At 38.3% G+C, this 20,446-nt stretch overlaps 3 protein-coding genes across 6 annotated transcripts in view; 2 read left to right on the forward strand and 1 right to left on the reverse strand.

Annotated features, from left to right (window-relative positions):
• slc39a11 (solute carrier family 39, member 11) overlaps positions 1-9,208 on the reverse strand; it is a 98,181-nt gene extending 88,973 nt beyond the window's left edge. Inside the window, exons 1-3 of one of the 4 annotated variants that reach the window (XM_026223255.1) lie at positions 9,120-9,208; positions 4,718-4,930; positions 3,331-3,369 (exon numbers count right to left, since the gene is read on the reverse strand). In XM_026223255.1, coding sequence (XP_026079040.1) covers positions 3,331-3,369; positions 4,718-4,825 — 147 coding nt within the window. In that variant the 5' untranslated portion in view covers positions 4,826-4,930; positions 9,120-9,208. Of the gene's footprint in view, positions 1-3,330; positions 3,370-4,717; positions 4,931-5,307; positions 5,410-9,119 lie in introns of those variants that run through there. The other 3 variants (XM_026223252.1, XM_026223254.1, XM_026223253.1) reach the window with 3 other exon arrangements.
• A 2,562-nt stretch (positions 9,209-11,770) lies between these two features.
• LOC113056457 (somatostatin receptor type 2) lies at positions 11,771-13,333 on the forward strand. Its single transcript, XM_026223257.1, has one exon. The coding sequence runs from the start codon at positions 12,175-12,177 to the stop codon at positions 13,207-13,209; it is 1,035 nt and encodes a 344-aa protein (XP_026079042.1). The 5' UTR covers positions 11,771-12,174; the 3' UTR covers positions 13,210-13,333.
• A 3,430-nt stretch (positions 13,334-16,763) lies between these two features.
• On the forward strand, positions 16,764-20,256 carry sstr2a (somatostatin receptor 2a). The gene is made up of 2 exons (XM_026223258.1): positions 16,764-17,022; positions 18,320-20,256. Exon 2 carries the CDS (start codon positions 18,358-18,360, stop codon positions 19,498-19,500), a length of 1,143 nt encoding a protein of 380 aa, XP_026079043.1. The 5' UTR covers positions 16,764-17,022; positions 18,320-18,357; the 3' UTR covers positions 19,501-20,256.
• The last annotated feature ends 190 nt before the right edge of the window (positions 20,257-20,446 follow it).

The following is a 20,446-nucleotide window of genomic DNA, read 5'->3' on the forward strand; positions in this document are numbered from 1 at the left end:
TGGACTGTTTATTCTTTGGATTGTCCCTTTAATAAATACGCAGCCGCAATTGGTTCTCTCTCCGTGTTTCCTTGTATCACCGGTCGTGACAGAAGGACTCCGTCACACAGAGAACCAGCGGTGTGTCTGCTTATGTCTCCTCCCCAGCCACAGAGCGGGAGAGGAATGGATTTGAGGGAACTCGCCTGGTGGTTTTCCGGGGGACCAGGAGAGGTCGCCGAGGAGGGAGTGGTCGAGAGGAAATCCAGCACCGCTCTCAACCATGGCCTCCCTTCGTCCCGGGGCTCGTGTGGGATGGATCAGAGCAACCGTCTCACCATGGCGGACGGAGAGGGGAGAAGAAGCGCACTTCCGCCAGGGTGGCGCCACTGTCCATGATGGCCGAGGAGACATTCTTGGATTATTTCTCGACGCTGTCAAAGATCTTAGAGATTCCCAAGACTGTTCACGTCACGGCTGCTGAGCCAGCGCCAATGCCCAAGATGGCCACTAGTCCAGAGCCACGGTCCAAGATGGCCGCCCGTCCAGAGTCATGGCCCAAAATGGCCACCAGTCCAGCGCCACAGCACAAGATGGCCACTAGCCCAGCGCCAATGCCTAAATTGGCCACCGGTCCAGCACCACAGCACAGGATGGCCGCCTGTCCAGAGTCATAGCCCAAGATGGCTGCTTGCCCTGTGCCGCTGCACAGGATGACAGTCACAGCTGGAGTCGAGTCAGGTTCCGGTGAACTCCCCAGATTCGAGTCAGGTTCCTGTTGACTCCCCAGATTCGAGTCAGGTGTTTGTGGACCCTCCAGAGTCAGGGCTAGTCACCGACGACCTTCCAGAGTCAAGTCAAGTCACCGGTGATCTTCAAGGACTGAGTCAAGTCACCGGTGATCTTCAAGGACTGAGTCAAGTCACCATTGATCTTCATGAACAAAGGCAAGTCACCATTGATCTTCATGAGCGGTGTCAGGTCAGGCACCGATCTTCTGGAGTCCAGTATGGACGCCATGGGATTACCAGAGTGTCGTCCTCCCGTTGGTCCGACCGCACGGTTGTGGTAGTCTTCTGCTCCGCCCTGGGGGGCTCTCATCCTGACCACACGGTTGTGGTGGTCTTCTGCTCCGCCCTGGAGGACTCTGGTTTCGACCACAAGGATGTGGTGGTCTTCTGCTCCACCCTGGGGGGTTTCCGCCCTGACCACACGGTTGTGGTGGTCTTCTGCTCCGCCCTGGAGGACTCTGGTTTCGACCACAAGGATGTGGTGGTCTTCTGCTCCACCCTGGGGGGTTTCCGCCCTGACCACACGGTTGTGGTGGTCTTCTGCTCCGCCCTGGTGGGCGCCACGTGATGTCCTTTTTGGACTTATGTTTTGTGTTTCTTATTTTCTGTTATGTTTTCTGTCTGTTCCCCTCAGTGAGCCTGGCCCTCCGTCCCTCCCCCTGGACCTCCTCCGGTCCTCCTCCCTCCTGGTCTCTCTGTTTTGTGTCTACACTTCTGGTATCTGTTCCCCATTATTTATTTATTTTTCTGGCCCTCCGTCCCTCCCCTGAGCCTCCACCTGTCCGCCTCCCTCCTGGTCTCTGTTCTGTGTCTTGTCGTGGAGCGTCTGGGAGCCGCTCCGTAGAGGGGGGTATTGTCACAGTGTCTGGGTTGTGTTCCTTGGGTGTCCACTAGATGTCCTCTTTTCCCACGGTGTCTGTCACTTCATTAATCACATTCCTCACGTCCCTGATTAAGTATTGCACCCAGCTGTCACTAATTACCAATCATCACACTCTGTCAGTTTCCCATTAGCCTTTGCCTCTCCTTGTGTATTTAACCCGGTCTGTCTTAGTATGTGTCACGGAGTCCTTGTTAATTCATGTCCGTCTTCTAGTCGTGCCTTTGCCTTGTCTTCATGTTTTGTTTATGTTTGGATTTGTTGGATATCGACCCCTGCCTGGACTGTTTATTCTTTGGATTGCCCCATTAATAAATACGCACCCGCAATTGGTTCTCTCTCCGTGTTTCCTTGTATCACCGGTCGTGACTTATTATTATTATTATTATTATTGGTAGATAAAGATAAACTAAATAAGCCAAGTCAGAAATGTTTAAATAAACCTAACCATAACTGAAATAAACTAAGCTAAGTTTTATAATACATATATATATAATTTTTTTTTTTCGGTAAACATTTATTTTATTTCAAGTAACAATTTTTTTTATGGTTTTAGTTAAACATAACCCTATTTTATTTATTATTTATTTAATATAAATTTTATATAGAGATATACAAATAATTGCGCACACACACACACACACACACACACATATATAATTATAATATATTTTATAATATTATTTATATAGTTTACTAATTTATAAAAACAAATCACTGTATTCTAATATTTTATATATATATATATCCAAAGTGAATCTACAGTATTTAAAAAGGTAGCAGGTTTAACTTTTTACATGTCAATGTTTTATGACAATGATTCAAAAAAGAAGCAAAAGCCTTTTTTCCAAAAACAGTCCTCATATTAGGGATAATAATGCATACTCTATCTACTAAAAGTATGTAATAAAGTACTAAAAGTAATGCAAAATATGAAAGCAAGACACTGATTAGTACTTTACAAACAAAGTGGAACCAATGAAACTGAGTCATTTAACCTTTGCATACAGACTACAATGAGTTATTACTTTAATCACAACATGGCAAACGATGAAGCGTCTGCAAAGAACAAACACCAGCATATCTTTATAAAATAACTAGAAAAGAAGGAGCAGTTTGTTTCTAATTAGCAACAAAAAAATATATAATTTCTTATCCACTTTCATAGATCAATATATTCTTTAAAAGACAAACGGTCATCAAGAGCAGAGCAATAAAACTGCACTAGACTGCACTGAAGCCAAAGACTGAGTATCATTACACATGTGCTCATTATGTGCGATTGGGAATGACTCAAACGTCTAGAACATGGGAGCAGAAGAAAAAAAAACATTTCTACCATTTATTAGTTTGCTGGGTTTTCAATTCCAATCTACAAAGCATGCATATTTAATGTCGTGGAAATTATATTTTTCCATCTTCAATGCAAGACCATTTTTCACGATCCTTCACAAAAGGTGAACTGTTGTTTCTGAACATTTGATAAGAATTTATCAAATATTGCAGATAATTTAAACAGGCCTGTGTAATTAATTCTGTCACAGATGATAAAAATATATATCTATTCTTTTGTAAAGAAAAAAGAAGATGTGATGCAAACACACGGCAAAAGGGGAAAAAACTATCTACATAAAAGCAAAGAAGTAGTTTTAAAAAAAAATAGGGTTGAGGATTTCTTACCCCTGCGGCAAATCCCAGACTGCCATCCAAGATCCGCTTCTGTAAAATCATAAAAGTAAAATTTTAGGTACCAAAAAAAAGAGAGAAAGAGAGTAAGAGAGAGAAATCATTAGCTGTGCTTGCTAAAATTATAAGATTTTAGGTTTTACAGATTGAAGTGAAATTTACAGTAAAAATTGTACACTTCATTAACTAAAATAATGAATTGCTATTAATCGCATCCAAAATAAAAGTTTTTGTTTACATAATATATATGTGTAGTGTGTATATTTATTACATGCATGTATATATTAAAATAATATGCTACGTTTATATATATTAAATAGATTTATGTGATATAATTTATGTGAATATAACATATACATGTACATATTTTCAAAATATATGCTGTACAAGTTTGTCTTTATGCATACTTAATAAATATACACAGGACACACACTTATATTATGTAAACAAAAACTTATTTTTTGCATGTGATTTAATCGCAACTAATCGTTTGACAGCACTAATATAATGCTAATATAACATGCTTGGTTTTACAGATTGAACTTAAATTTACAGTAAAAATCATACATTTCATCAACTATTATAATGTTAATAAACCTATTAAGTGACCTAGTGAAATACAAAACATGCAGCACTAAAATAATGCAATAAACATTTACATGTTGCATAAAACCCTAAAGTACATAACAGATGCATAAAAAAAGAAAAGGCATTGTTATTGCATGTTAATTTACAGATTTTTACTATAAATTATAAGATGACTTGCCCTTTATCAGTTCCAAAAACTGCACATTTAACATTATTTTACTATAAAATTACATGAAATGTCCTGTTAGATCACATTTTTACTTTATATAGTAAATGAACTTACTGTTAACCAATTAACAGATTTTTAATACTTAGGTGTTTACTGTAAAAATTACAATTAAACACTCAGATCTCCACAATCTTTCATTCACCTTGACTCTTAGAAAAATGTAAATTAGAATTAAAAAAAAAATAATAATAATTATAAATTATTATTTTTTGCATCATTTACTCTCACTAATGTTGTGCCAAACTCATTTTGCATGCATAAATATGCTTTCAAATTTCTTCATTATAGGGAAAGTTCACCCAAAAATAATAAATCATCATTTAATCACTCTCAGGTTTCAAACCTGTTGACCAAGAATGCATGTAACAAACCCGTTTCTGACACCCATTGACTTTCAGAGTATGAAAAACACAATGGAGGTCAATGGCTACCAGCAACTATTCCTTTAACTTACATGGCTACACAAGATAGCATTCTTCATAACACTTCTTCTATGTCAAGCATATGGTGACAGATTTTCACTTTAACTCTAGACTCTAGATTAAAACCCTGTCTCCGTCTCACCTGTCCGCTGGAGAAGACGAAGACGAGAGCAGCTCCAGCTGCGGTGAGGCCCCAGGTGAACAGGGTCCCCAGAAGGGCCTGAAGCACAGGACTGATGCCTGCAATCATGACGCCGGCTCAAATGAAGCACACAGAGACGGAGGACGCTGTTTATTCCTCCCACAGACGGGTGTGTGAACCGAATCCTGTTTATCCAGGATATCTGCAAACACTCTGTAGATTAAAACAAACACATTTACATAACCATTAGGTTTATTTACAAGTAGAGTTAATGGCAAGCTCAGCAGATATATTTTATAAGTACTGGCCCTTTAAACCGTGATGTTTAGAATGAATGGCTGATACAGTTTATAATTATTGTTTAATCTCGTGTTACAGTGTATCTACTGTCACGTGAGTGCAACAGCTGTCACTATTCATGTAATCAAATAAACATATTAACTAACACTGATTTTCTTCATCTAAATATGTTAAAACAATCTCTCAAGTGATATAATAATATAAATGCGGCGCTTTTTAAAACCACACTGACTCCTGGAAAGTTCATCAGCTCTTGCATTTAAATATTTCAGTATTTTAAAAACACACACCCGCAAAAAGAAATAGTCGATAACAGTTTTGTGGTTTCTGGGCTTGTTTTCATTCGTTTTACTGCTGTGGAATACACTGGCTACTATTGAATAGTACTTACTCCCAGCCGGCATTTCAACGTTGATTCAACGTTGAAACAACGTCAGGTACCATGGTTGAATCAACGTTGAAAAACCTTTCGATTTTGCAAATTGGATCAACGTTGAAATCACGACGTTGATTCACCGTTGAAATCGTGACGTTGATGTACGGTTGAAATCACAACGCTGATTCACTGTTGAACTCCCGACGTTGAATCAACGTTGAAAAACCTTTCGATTTTGCAAATTGGATCAACGTTGAAATCACGACGTGGATTCACCGTTGAAATCGCGACGCTGTTTCACCGTCTTACCTGCATTATGGGTGAATTAGGGTCGTGCTGCAGCCCTGGGATGAAAGCTGAATGAGGTGTTGATTTTGAAAAGTTAATCAGCGTTGATAACACGACGTTGTTTCCCCGTCGTACCTTGCACCGTGTGTAAATACACCTAGATCCTAGTTGGCATTTAGATCAACAATGTACATGCAAGGCTAAAAATCTAATGACTGGCAGCAATGGCTTTACAAACAACTTCAATAAACTACCACATGCTCAAAATTGTCAAACAGCAGTTAAATTTTGGCAACATACTGTAGAAAACAGATGAAAATAATCCCACACTTTATTATGCAGAGTATGCATGGAAGTAATGCTAAAAACAGGTAGTAGAACAATCCAAATACAATAATATTTAAAGGTTTTTGTGAAATAATTTGGCACATAAATGCATATTTTTTGCAGCACTTACAAGACAAACCCTTGTACCTTTATGACAGAAACCAGTGGATCTTTTATTTTGGTGGAAACCTACAGTTTCTGTCAAAAACATGTTTTAGTAATGTGTCTCATTACAAGAGTTGTGTACATTTGTGCCGTGAAAATGTGTTGGAACAGTTCGACAAGGGAACCTTCCACCAGTTGGTTTCTAATGGGAACCCCCCGGACTGTGTCTTCTTTACCGTGGGGAATGCAGAATGAGATTTCTACCGCAGGGCAGTCTAAAATGTTAGAACCAGCAGCCTTAGTGTATACAGTGTGGTTGTGCTTCGGGTGATCCTTGAAAGTGTCCCAGCGCTAGGTCCTTTCTGACGCCGTCCCCTCCACTCTCTCCCACTTGTGCACTTTCTGTACCGTCCTGTATAAACATTTACATTTAATCATTTAACAGACGATTTTATCCAAAGCGACTTACAAATAAGAACAACAGAAGCAGTCAGGTGTACAAGCGAACAACAACAGTATACAGGTGCCATGACAAGTCTCAGTTAGTCTAGTACAGAACGCATAGCCAGGTTTTTTATATATATATATATATATATATATATATATAAAAAAGACAAGAAAAGAAGGAAAAGTGCTAGCATTAGTTGGTTAAGTTCTGGTGAAAAAGATGAGTCTTAAGATGTTTCTTGAAAATGAGTAAACACTCAGTTCGGATTGAGAAGCTGGACACAGTCCAGGAAAAGGTCCTTGAGAGTGATTGTGAACTTCTTTGGGATGGCACCACAAGGCGTCGTTCACTTGCAGAGTGCAAACTTGAGGAGGGCACATAAGATTTAACCAGTGAGTTTAGGTATGTTAACAATGTTTGACAATAACTTTGATATTGTGAAATATATTTAACTGAAAACTGAATGCAAAATAAATCACACAATATTTTCACTTTACAGTACAGTAACAGTGAGGTTGGAAACAAAGTGGACAACACTATTCATTAAACACTTATTTTAATGTATTCAGATGAAAATGTACAATATTAACAAATTATTCATAAGCAGTGTTTTCAGAGCCCCCAGTTACACTGTTTTAATCAGAACACTAACATTACAGTGTAGTAAAACAAGTCAAATCAAATTCAGTACATTTTTATTAAACTAAGCACAACCAAAACCTATCACAAAAGGTCAAAGCATCTCTAGCAGAAGTGACAGTGCAATGTAGCAGAAGAACAATTTCTTACCAATGTTTCAAGAACAAGCTGGATCCTCGATGACTCTACAAGGGGAAAGAAGAAAGAGTTTACTGAAAAGTTCTTAAAAAGCAGGATTTCATATTATACCATTTCTTTAAACCACTGGTTCTCAAACTTTTTATACCAAGTACCACTTCAGAAAATATTTGTTATTAAATATTAAGTTGCACCATAATGACCAACGTTACATTTCAGCAGCGTAGTAGGCCAAACTATTCAGCTACAGGTCTACAGTTAAAAAATGAGGCAGTTTTATTCTAATAAGAATATTTATTGTTGTCAGACACTTTACCATGTTTGAACATTAACACTACAACTGTGCTTACATACACAGGTAAATGAAAAAAAAAAGTTTAAATTAAAATGTAATTTTAAATGTAATTATGTAACAAAAGTTACAAAACTGTACTGTACTTTAACTGTAACATACTTAAATGTGCAAAAAAAAAAAACTTACTCAAAGATTAAGTTAAAATATATTAACATTAATTAGTTTAATTTAGTGATTCACCTGCATAACAACTAGAGGGGGCCTGACACTTTGAGAACCATGGCTTTAAACAATCCTTTTTTTTTTCATTTTCTTTAATTCATTAAAATTATATTATTTAAATACCGACATTTGCACTTATATGTTGCAGAAAACACTTTGAAACTAATATAAGAATACAAACATATATAACACACCTAATGCATGGGATTCATATCAGGAAAATATGGGAAAATCTCTAAAAGACAGACATTAACACATAACTCACCAGCAACACATTAGGTGAGCATCTAACTTGATCATCTGTGATAAAGCAATGCAAAAATAGACACACGGGTATTTATTTATCTGCAGGTTACATGTCCTTTAAACTACCCATTTGTAAACTCTGGTAATACTTTACTATTTTCAAAAGATAATAAAGATAAAGATAGCGATTTTCTTACCTCATTTTGACAGGATGTTTTCAGGACCTCGCAGAACACCTGACCCTTCTTGTGTTCACAGTTTTTGTTCTCCATTGACATGTCACGACTCAAATTCGCTCGAAATAAATAAAAAAGGCAAATATGAAATAATTCGGGACCGACCGAGCAGTCAGTTATAACGAGCAGCAGCTCACAGTTAGCCGCCTCACTCACAGAAAGACGACAATAACGGTCATATTTTTAAATGTAGAAAAGCGCGAACCGATTCATTGTCCAGTTTCCTGAATGACAGCCAGATTAACCAATCATGATAGAAGTAATAAAATAAAACTACCAATGGGAGTTGTTTCAGTGTGATAAAGCAGCGAAATGTATAGTTTTATTGTTGTTAATGATGATAATATTTAACATTTTAGAATAGGTATCATGACTAAAATATTTTTAAATGCTATTAAAATAATAATTAATTTAAATAATTTAATATAAATAATTTAAAAGCTTGTTAACCTTTTTCTACCATTTAGCATTAAACATATTTAACGTTGTTTCATTAAAACAACTGACCTTATCTCAACCATATTTCAACGTTGAAAGTTGGTCATGTGCTGGATGTTTTTCAACCATTCAGCTTTAAACGTTGAATCAACTTTGTTTCAACGTTGAAACCACAACTGACCTTATTTCAACCATATTTCAACATTGAAAGTTGGTCATGTGCTGGATGTTTTTCAACCATTCAGCTTTAAACGTTGAATCAACGTTGTTTCAACGTTGAAACCACAACTGACCTTATTTCAACCATATTTCAACGTTGAAGGTCGGTCATGTGCCGGCTGGGCTGTGTAGAGCACCGACAGAACAGCTTCACTTCCTGCTTCCCTGTGTACACGTGTCTCTGTTACAGCCGAAGTCCCGCCTCCCTCGAGCTCCTATTGGTTCATTCACACGCCACGGAGATTTAAAGTGAACGCGTCAGCTACGTTCCAAAAACAGGTCAACGCATTAAGTTTACAAATGACATAAGATCTTAAAAGTTTTACAGCTGAATACTGTTGTGAACTTGTGAATCAGAGAAAAGAAAAATGATTTTTTTTAATGTATTTTCTCTTTTTATTTTTTGGAAGCTTATATTATGAGAAAATTGTGCCTTTTTTGGAAAACACAATATTAATAAATCAACCAATCAATGCACTAAATGCAATTTTTAATTCATTATTATTAGCAGCATTCTGTGCCTCTGACTGAATAATTCTGGAAACATTGCATGTGATACTTTCACTCATGCTTTATATTCAAGTGACCCGAGTTTGAACCCCTTTTAAATCATATTCCAATCCCATGAATGAATTATGAAATGTAAACCTTTTTATATTGCATTATTTATCTAATCAACCTTCTCCTATCTCTAGCCCTTTATCTTTTCATTTTTTTTGCATGCATGTGCATTAGCTCCTTTGTATTTGCTTATCAGTTATAACTCTCCATTTATCTTTAATCTCTTTTCTCATTTATTTCATATAATTTCTTGTTTGATAACGGCAGCAGTACGGTGAGCAGATTTGTGTTTCTTTCATGACAATGTGATTCACAATCCTGATCTTCTCATGTTTTTCATCTTTAAGAACAGAATGGATAGATCAGAAGTTTTGAAACAGGATTTGATGTTTTTTTTTTAAATAACAGGGAACCACAAATTAAAATATTAAAATGACTTCCACCACACAGAACATTATTAAACATTATTTTATTTTATTTTTTAATGCATGAAATACTTTGAATAGATTATACTGGATTTCTCATCAGGTTACAAACTGTCAACAACAAATGTGCATCGCTGATTTTATGTGCATTTGAGATTTGTAATTGAGTTAAGGATGAATTATAATGAAAGATAAAAGGGGAGTCATTTCATTAGTGCTTGAAAAACAGAAATAATGGAACTACCGAAAAAAAAAAAACACATGCAACAAAAACTTGAAAGACATTGAAATAAAATAAATGCACTGATGAGACCAGGAACGTTTTTCTGGAGCAAAGGTTTGCGAACATTTTAAATCCTAGCTCTTCTTTCCCAAGCATTTAAAATTCTTAGAAACTAAAACAACAACATGTTTCCTCGTTAAGAGCTACTAAAAAACTCTAGCCCAGAGCAGTGAAACCAAATGCTGGCCATGTAGATCTTTAAAGACCTCTAAATAAACTCAGCCTTCAAAGCATTTCCAGGTTTACAGTAACACTCCAATGGAAAGTTCCAAATTCTAGGAATGATTTCATGGAATTGGGAGTAGAGTGATCTCCAAAACACTCTGCATATTGCATAACTTCAAATCTACAACAAAAACTGTGTTTATCACTGAGGTGTGTTTAACCATCACCTCCCTCAGTTGCTGTAATCCCGGGAAGTTCACTGTGGCATTCCAACAATGCGTGTCCGAGGAGAAACAGGACTTAGGTGATCGCTCATTGCCCTTTAATCTGCAACCGTTTCCACCCGCCGTGATAAATGATTCACTGACCGACAAACAAAGACAATCAGAGAGAAATATAAACACTGACGGGGGGAACGCAGCACATTAAAACAAGCAGAGGGAGACAGGCCAGACTCATCGCTCATCCTTTGGGGACGTATTTGGAAAGTGGGTGGCCCAGAGGAGAAGTTGGGGGTCGATCGGCTCAGACTGACCCCCCACTGAACTGCGAGGAAAGGGAGGAAACAGAGGGGTGGAGAGAAGGAGGAAAATGTGTGTAAGGGAGTGTGAAAGAAAGAGCTTGGATGGACCTTCTGACAAGGGTGTTTAGTTATGAAAACAAAAGTATTGTAACAGATGGCACCCTGGAAACCTCTTAACAGTGGATTGGAACGAGCCGGCGCAGTTTATCAGGTCAACGGATGACTTTAGACACACACACACACACACACACACAGACTGGACGCTGCAGGGGGTATATAAGATCTCACTAGGATCGTCAAACGCCAACTTGATTTCTGCTTTGGAGTCTAGATCTTTCAACAAATAGTTATGGGTGAAGCTTGTTTTTCCTCCAAGGTTATGCTGAAGTTTCTTCAAAGACCAACCGGGGACGTTCTTGAGATGGGAAAATAAACCAGCTTCGAGGACAAGGTGGATGCAAACCTGCGGAGATCAAGAACACATTTAGGCAAGATCTGATACTCTTGATCTTCTCCTGCATGGACTATTAACTACAAACGTTTCTGAACAGAAAGACAAGTCAATTTACAATACGAAACTTCTGCGAGGACTACCAACTGTTATCTTCCAGAAATCTTGGTAATTTCTAATAAGTTTGAATCTCTGCAAAGACGGCAAACCATTGTTTTCCTGAACTTTTCGCAAGTTCTAATACGTGTTAACTTTTTTGGACTATTTTGGACATTCTTGGCATGCTGTAACGCATTTGAACTTCTTCCGCAAGGACTACAAACCATTGTTTTACAGAAACTTCAGCAATTTATAACACTTTTCGACTTCTCCTGCAAAGACCACCAACCATTTTTGACATTTTTGGGCGATTTCTAATAAGTCTGAACTTCTGCTAGGACTGCAGACCATTGTTTTAAAGAAATTTCAGCGAGTTCTAATGCATTTGAACTTCTCCTGCGATGTCTACCAACCATTTTTGACATTTTGGCCATTTCTAATAAGTTTGAACTTCTCCTGCATGGACTACAAACCCATTTTTGACCTTTTAAGCAAGCTCTAATGCATTCAAACTTATTTTCCGAAGACTACAACCCATTTTTAACCAGAAGTTGGGACAAAATCGAATACATTTGAACTAATTCTACAAGAACTACAAACTATTTTAGAAATTTCACCTAGATCTAATAGACTTGAACTTCTCTGAGAACTACAGAGTTTTTTTTTACCAGAAATGGAAACCGCGAAACCTTTGGGAATGTTTAACGACAATGTTTCGATTCTAGATCTGGACAGCGCCGTGATAAACAACGTCTACATTCGGGAGGACTCCGATGTTTTCAGCGTCACCGTGGCCGTCTTGTACCTGGCCGTGTGCATCGTGGGATTGGCCGGGAACTCGCTGGTCATCGTCACCGTTCTGAAACTGGACAAAATGTCTTCGGCGACCACCGTCTACATTTTCAACTTGGCTTTGGCGGACGGCCTCTTCATGGTGGGACTCCCGTTCATCGCCATCCAAAACTTCCAGGACCAGTGGATCTTCGGAGAAGCCGTCTGTAAGCTGGTTATGGTTCTGGATGGCATCAATCAGTTCACAAGCGTGTTCTGCTTAACGGTGATGAGCGTTGATCGTTATATGGCTCTTGTAGACCCGGTGCGCTTCGCTCGTTGGCGGACGCCTCGACGGGCGAAGATCATCGCCACATTCATGTGGTTCATCTCTCTGTTTCCAGTGCTCCCGATGGCTATACAGTTTTCCGCCAGCTATGGTTTGTGCACCATTGACCCTCATATTGCATCTGACTCCTGGTGGTTGGCCTTTCTTAGCTACACATTCGTACTGGGCTTCGCCTTGCCGTTTACCGTAATGATCGTGTTTTACACGGCACTTCTAGTGACTCTGAGAAACGCCAGAGAGCAAACGCCTTCACTGGAAAGTCACAGGTTTGAGACACAGGTTACTAAGATGGTAGTGGCGGTTGTTTTGGTGTTTGGCATCTGCTGGATGCCGTTCTACGTCTTCAACTTTTGCTCTCTGCACCGAATTGACCTGGTGCTTGATTTCACGCGTGGCTTTGAGTTTGTGGTGCTGCTGTCGTACTCGTGGAGCTGCGCCAATCCAATACTGTACGCATGTCTGTCGGAAACCTTTCGAAGGCATTTCCACGCCCTCCTCTGTCCTCACAAGAGCTCTCGGACTCACTTTGACAGAGACACCGAGGGCTTTGTCTTGCATGACACCAATGCACAAAGCATGCAAGCTTAGTACATCTCTGTGTATATCTAAATATTTAGAAGGGTTCGTGTTCGTGCAATGCATTCCCACACTGTAAACAATCAATCTTTGCTTGCCACATTTTTCGAGTACACTTCAAATTATGAGTCTCTGAGATTGCTAGAGAAAAAGACATGAGCAGACTGAGTCATCATCATAAGTGGTGGGTGGAAGTCAATAACTCACCTTATGGTGCAGAAACGCTCTTTTAGCACAAAGAAAAGTTGCTTGCTTTCCATGCAGAAGAAGGGAAGGTGTTGTGAGGATGATTATGCCATTTCTGCTCTTCTGTACAACTGCTGAGCGTGGACTTCAGGATGATGTCACGGTTGTCATGGCATCCGGCTTGGACCAAATATTTGAGGACTTTTGTGTGACTGTTACCGAATGACACATGAAAAAAGAATGTGTCTGTGAATCTGTTTGAAAACAGTTGATAAATTAGATGCTAATGGACAACACTGGTTTAAATGAACATGTGTTATTAATTATATATATACACACAATATTTACACAGGGAATTGTATACATATATATATCAATATCATTATTATTATTATTTTGCTTCCACAGGATGCAAAACCAAGAAACCAGAAGTAATTATGCTTTGTAATATATTCATAACTTATAATTAGAAATCAACAATTTACCCTTGTTTTCTGCTTATCACATTATTTTGCCAATTTTTATGTTTTATGCCAATATTTTACTTCATTGCATGTATGGAACGCTTGCATATAATCATCCAACAAATATAGATGTTTACATTCTACAGATGTAAACTATCATTGCTCATAAACATTAAAATTCAGTGCTAACAAGAGAGTGTGTAATTCTCTTTGTTCAAGTAAGTAGACATAATTATTTAAACATTTATGAATCACTAAGCACATGTTGATGTTGAAACAAAAATGCATCCAAAATGAGCCGTTTCTGCTTAAAAATGTATAAATGTACAACTGCTTGATGAGAAAACCATGAAGTAGGTAACTAAGAAATGAGAAAAGAGTGCACAGAACTTCTTTGTCTCACATCTGGCCCACATTTGAAATGTTATAAACGTTGTTTTTGTTGCAGTTTTATAGGCAGCCAAGGTGCAATACAAGCCTATAACATACCTTTCCTGACTCAGTATTCATGACCAAAGGGAAACCTGGTAGCATAAAACTTTTCTCATCAGAATAAGGGTACAAACATGTATATGCATGCACTTTTCCTTAAAGTGATCATTGTTGCCAGAAATAAATAAATAAACATGCATTAGTGTATGAGACAGGACTTGCTGGGAGAATGCATGCTTAGATTAGAACACTTAAAATACTTCATTCCCATGCACAAATGTAGAAGAAGAGTATCCCATGGCTCCATGATGAATATGTTTTCCTGGTGATTGTCAAAAAATGATACCTCTGACATTAAACAGATGCAAGTTTAGAACAAATTTAGAAGGTTAGAAAAGGCTCCCATACACATTAAGTACCGAAACAGTTTTAAAAGACATCTCTCAGGAGTTTATGGGATCACGTCCCTCATTACTCTCACCGGAAGGCAGCATGTATATTGTGTCATAAGCAACTATGAATAGAAAGCATCAAACAAAACATAACTTTACATATAACAAATGGCCAAACAGTTCAAAACCGTCCGCTAGTTCAGCTGTGACTTCTCTGATGGACCAGGATTTTTAAAGAGATATAATTTCTTGTTCCCAGCCTTATCCTTTTAAACTCCTATAGCTTGGCTGTTTGATTATAATCATGTATTATCAGTAGTTATCAATGTGCCTACACTGACAAAGGGTTTTAATTGGGCCCTTGGGTGTCACATGTCCAAGGATCTATAATGTATTTCTGTAATAAAATGAATAGGTTAGTCTTCTGAGACACTTATTCGAGACAATGTGGTAACATTGATTTAACAAAATGCCCCATTTTGCATTCATTATAATCTGCTGCACTGCTTTCAATTTTTTTTTCTATTCTTTCTAGTCTAGTTTTTCTACGTTTTTTGGAGAATTTTGTCACTTTTAATGAAAGTCATTAACATTTCTGTGATGCAGTATTTCCAAAACCATCTTAAAGGATGTGTTCGGTAACCTTAAAAAAAAAAAAAAAAAAAAAAATCTAGTATTTTATGCATACTAAATATAAACTACTAATAGTTTATTTCTACGTAAATAACTCAAGAAAATATAATTAAAATATAATGCACAAAAACTATGTATTTTTATGGTCTTGGAACAAAGTGTGGTAAATATATATTGATTTTATTGATATTTAGATGGTCGCATTTCAGATTCATATTTAAGTTTTTGTCTTGGATAAGCTTAAAATATTAAAACAATCAATATTACATGAATGGAACTTAAAAAAAAATTAACTAAAACATTAATTAAGCATGCATTTGGTCAGTGTTTCATAACAAGCTAATACCCAATATTTAGAAAATAAAAGGCTCATTATTTCCACCAAGTATCAAATATATATATATATATATATATATATATATATATATATATATATATATATATATATATATATATGTAGAATTTTAAGTTATTTTTTGCATCTGTTTATTGTCATTGCCACTGACCTTTAACCACATATATTCTCAGTTTCTGCTCTTGTTGCTGTTTCAGTTTTCAGGATTTCAGTTCTGTTAAAGCAGAAGATAGCCTACTATAACTAATCTTAATTTTCACATTTTCGAGGTAAGCGTTGGAGCAATTTGTAACTTGAACGTACGTGCAAGGCTTCATTCTCATTCCCTTACAGTTATTTGCTGTGCAATAACAGCAGGTTATGCTGCTTGATATCGCAAACTGCCATTTGTTTTCATTCATTTTAATACCCTGATAGCACAGGCACATCTCAGAGACGTCTATTTGACGTCTGCATTCTGTAAGAAGCATGCTATTTTTTAGAGTGTTTACTCATGTGCAATACGTCTAGGACGTTTTCTATGCAGACGTTAAAAAGATGTTTAGAAGATGATTCAGAATGCATGTAAAACTGACATCATATAGACGTCTAGACCTCTTACAGACGTGCCTGTGCAATCTGGGATTCATTATACTGCGAAAATAGTTTTGCATTTGAATGCACTTTATTATCAATGTAGTTAGCCTATTTACTAATAGCGGCTAATGGAACAAAAGTTGCGCGTGCACATTCAAAGAAATCTTATTTCCCCGAGTCTGTTTGTACATTTTAATGGTGCATGTTTCGAGTTCAGAGGATAGGACATAAACCTCGACGAATGTAGGGATCAGATATTATTTCTCATGACTCATTTAAAGTCTCTGGATTTATTCCCACGTGCATTTATTTTAATCCGATCTAATTTTAAACATTTTTTTTTTCGGAGGGGAAAAATATTAGAATAAACAATTATTTTGACCCCTGGCATATTCCCGTATCCTTATCAAGACCACACAACAGAATGACAACTGAATATAGCCTTTCACGTCGTTGAGATTAATGCATCTGGTCCGAGGCGCGGAGTATATGAAGCGCGCGCCCTCTCGGTGGATCAGCAGCTCCATCTGCACGCGCGGGATGTAGTTTTAGTTTATTCCCAACAGAAATAACGATCGCTTGTTATCTGAGGCGAACTGCCGGTGTCCTGACGCACGCACGGACGCGCGCGAGTCTATCAGGAGGCGTCAAGCTCGAGAGTCGTTTATTCTGAGGAGGATTTCGCACTTGCTCGCACAGTTTCGCGGTGATATTATTGTAGTCAGTGGAAGCATGTGAAGCTGTTATTTTCAAGGAATGGATCTTAAAAGGTGTCCAAAAACTACAGGTAAATAATTAAAATGAAATGCATCCGTGCTGGGTATTAAATTATTTATTTAATTATTATTCTTTTACAGTTTACACATTTGCATGGCATGCAGTTGCCAACATATTATTTGTTATTCAACTTTTTTTATTTGTAAATAAAAAGTGAATGCTAGTAATTCTACGATTTTTTTTTTTAATTAGACGTTTTTAGGTAAAATTGTTAAGTCGTAGGTGGCTAATTTTGATTCACATTTGCCATTTTTATATATCTATGTCGTAAAAAATCACATGATAGCCACTGAATAATGAGGAAAGAGAATAGTCTATTTAATTGCTATATCAGAGAGTGAGTCTGTTTAGGTGAAGGAAACTCTGATTTGTTCTCAGCCGGGTTTCTGTAATGCTGGTCTGTCTCAGTTTAAGATGCTGTGATAATGTGTGGGTTTTGATGAAGACAGACATGTTTTGGATGGGTCTCTGATCTAACAGCACTGCAGTTCTTCACTTTTAAATGCATTCATTCGTACATCTGAGCGTTGGATGAGCTGTGAAGCAAAATTAAGTCTGCATCATTTGTCAGAGATTTGTCTAGATCAAATAGGTGTGCTGTTTGCCCAGAAAAAAAGATCATTTAAACCAATATTTGCTAGGGCTAAAGTCAATGAGCTGCAGGAACAGACAGAAAAGGTAAAGTCCTTGTTTATCCAAAGTTGCAAATCGAACCTGTTAGCAGTTTTGACAATCTAGCATCACGTGACCTTAAAATCGCAGAAGGGCAAAGAAAACGTTTGTCTTTGGATCCATTATCAGTTTGTTTACATTTAGACACTTCATGCATTTTCACTTAGCCTTATAAATGTGTTTTCCACGTTGCTTTTATCTGAATGTGTCTCAGCAGAACGGATATAAATCCAGTCTACTGTTCTTTCTCAATATGCACATATATTAGAACTCACATTTTCTTTTGCATGCTTTTTTAAATAGCGAATATTTTTAGGAGATTCATGGTTGCTCCATCCATGTGTCTCATCCGCTTACAAACCTTGGCAGCTAAAACTATTTAAGGTTGGCCGCATCTTATATTTGTCTCAAATGCATGATAGTAATATATCAATAGTGATATAGATTCTAAGAATTCTGGGAAGAAATTATTTTTTAATTTCAAAAGTCTACGAGACTATGTGTAAATTGGCTGAATTTGTTTGGATTTGCTTTTACTTTTATTCCAGATAGAAAAGGCTGATCAAAGTGTGACATTTTCCAAATGCTGAGCTCGGCTGTTAACTGGTATCTCTTGTTTTTATTAATGCACACAGGTTTCCCTGGTGAATAAACACTGCCGAACACTGCCAAAATGGACACGAAATGGACGTTTACGCCCAATTCCAACATGTCCCTCCCTGACCGCCTGCTCAATGATAGTTTCTTCCCCGGAAACGAGTCTGACTTTGGTCTGGAGATGTACCCTCACAACAGCACCCACCCTGGCTTTGACCAAACCAGTTCTGTTGTCATCACATTCGTGTACTTCGTGGTGTGCGCGGTGGGGCTCTGTGGGAACGCCCTGGTCATGTACGTCATCCTGCGCTACGCCAAGATGAAGACCGTCACGAACATCTACATTCTGAACCTGGCCGTAGCGGATGTCCTGTGCATGCTGAGCTTGCCTTTCATCGCCATTCAGCTCTCGCTGCTCCACTGGCCTTTCGGATCGGCGATATGCCGCGTCGTCCTAACCGCGGACTCCATGAACCAGTTCACCAGCATCTTCTTCCTGACGGTCATGAGCTTCGATCGATACCTGGCCGTGGTGCATCCCATCAAATCCACCAAATGGCGAAAGCCGCGCATGGCCAAAACCATCAGCCTGGCCATGTGGGTCATCTCTCTGCTGGTCAACCTGCCGATTATGATTTACAGTGGAGTGAACGTTAAAAAGAACGAGGCGAGGACGTGTACCATGTTGTGGCCAGAGCCACAGAACACCTACTACACCGTTTTCATCTTCTACACCTTCTTCATGGGGTTTTTCTTACCGCTGATCGTCATCTCCATGTGCTACCTGCTCATCGTCATAAAGGTGAAATCCTCCGGCATGCGAGTCTGCTCCAGCAAACGAAAGCGCTCGGAGCGGAAAGTCACCCGTATGGTGTCTATCGTAGTAGTGGTGTTCGTCTTATGCTGGCTACCTTTCTACGTATTCAACGTGACGTCTGTGACCGGAACCGTTCCCACCACACCTGTGCTGAAGAGCACCTTTGACTTCGTGGTGGTGCTGGGATACGCCAACAGCTGCGCCAACCCCATCCTCTACGCCTTCTTGTCGGACAACTTCAAGAAGAGCTTCCAAAACGTCCTGTGTCTTAAGAGAGTCGGGGGCTTGGACGAGATCGAGCGCAGCGACAGTCGACAGGACAGGACTCGGATGGTCAACGACGTCATGTCTGAGACGCACAACGCCGCGCTGCTCAACGGAGACCTTCAGACCAGCATCTGACGAGGAGATACACATCTGCTGAGACATGAAATGTGTTCGTCGAACCGTCTGCGTTGGGAGAGATTTAGTAATTAAGACCAATGATACAGATGCAACCCAAACGTCTTAAAAAATGCATTTGCATGGACTTGATCTGGTCTCGTGTATTTAAGCGATGAGCAAACGAATGTTATTTACTGTAAACTATATTTACTGTTTGAAGCTGTTGTGTTTCTCGCGTGTGTGTGTTCACTTCAGTGCCAAAACTGATTTCATGTTAGAAGACGAGTCTGTCTCCAGTAAGATCACGGCTCTCATTAGATAAACATGATTTTATTGTCTTTATGGAAACGCAAGGCCGAGCTTGTTAGAAGCTTCTTATTATTCAAGGCTTTGTGTGATGATGAAAACAAGACGAGCGAGTGATGCATGACAAGGCCAAATCACTGAATGTAAAACATCTCCGAAATCAAAAAAAAAAAATGTTTCGGGTAGCATATTTATTTGTTGTTTATGTAGTGCATTATGCTTGGAATATCTCGTTTACATTCATGTCATGTAAACTCTGGTTCCCAGTAGAGTCTTATTTTGGTAGAGCATATGTACATAAGGTCCAGAGGAGGAGGAAAAGATGGGCTCTGTTACAAAACTTAGTGAGATTTCTACTTAAACAGCATTATATGCTGCTCCAAAAAAAGTGTAGGCAGCACTATTTAAGATACCTCCTTCTTGAGCAAACTTCAAAGGCAGTATTTATACAGTAAACTTCATAAAAAAAGGCAAGAATGCACAATTAAAACACTAAAATGGACTATTTGACTCATATTTTGTGTGCTGTGTTTATTAGAGGACTGCTTTTACCTGTGCAACATGCTAATGTCTGATTCTATAGGAATCAGGAGTCATTATGGTCTTAAATGCACGCTAGACTTTGAAACAGAGCTTTAGATTAATTTAGAGCTTTATC

Source organism: Carassius auratus, chromosome 37 (assembly GCF_003368295.1).
Source record: "Carassius auratus strain Wakin chromosome 37, ASM336829v1, whole genome shotgun sequence".
In the NCBI taxonomy this organism is placed as follows: Eukaryota; Metazoa; Chordata; class Actinopteri; order Cypriniformes; family Cyprinidae; genus Carassius; species Carassius auratus.

Bases quoted from the DNA above. Each gene is read 5' to 3' on its own strand.
- sstr2a (XM_026223258.1), top strand. From the start codon at position 18,358: ATGGACACGAAATGGACGTTTACGCCCAATTCCAACATGTCCCTCCCT.
- LOC113056457 (XM_026223257.1), top strand. From the start codon at position 12,175: ATGGAAACCGCGAAACCTTTGGGAATGTTTAACGACAATGTTTCGATT.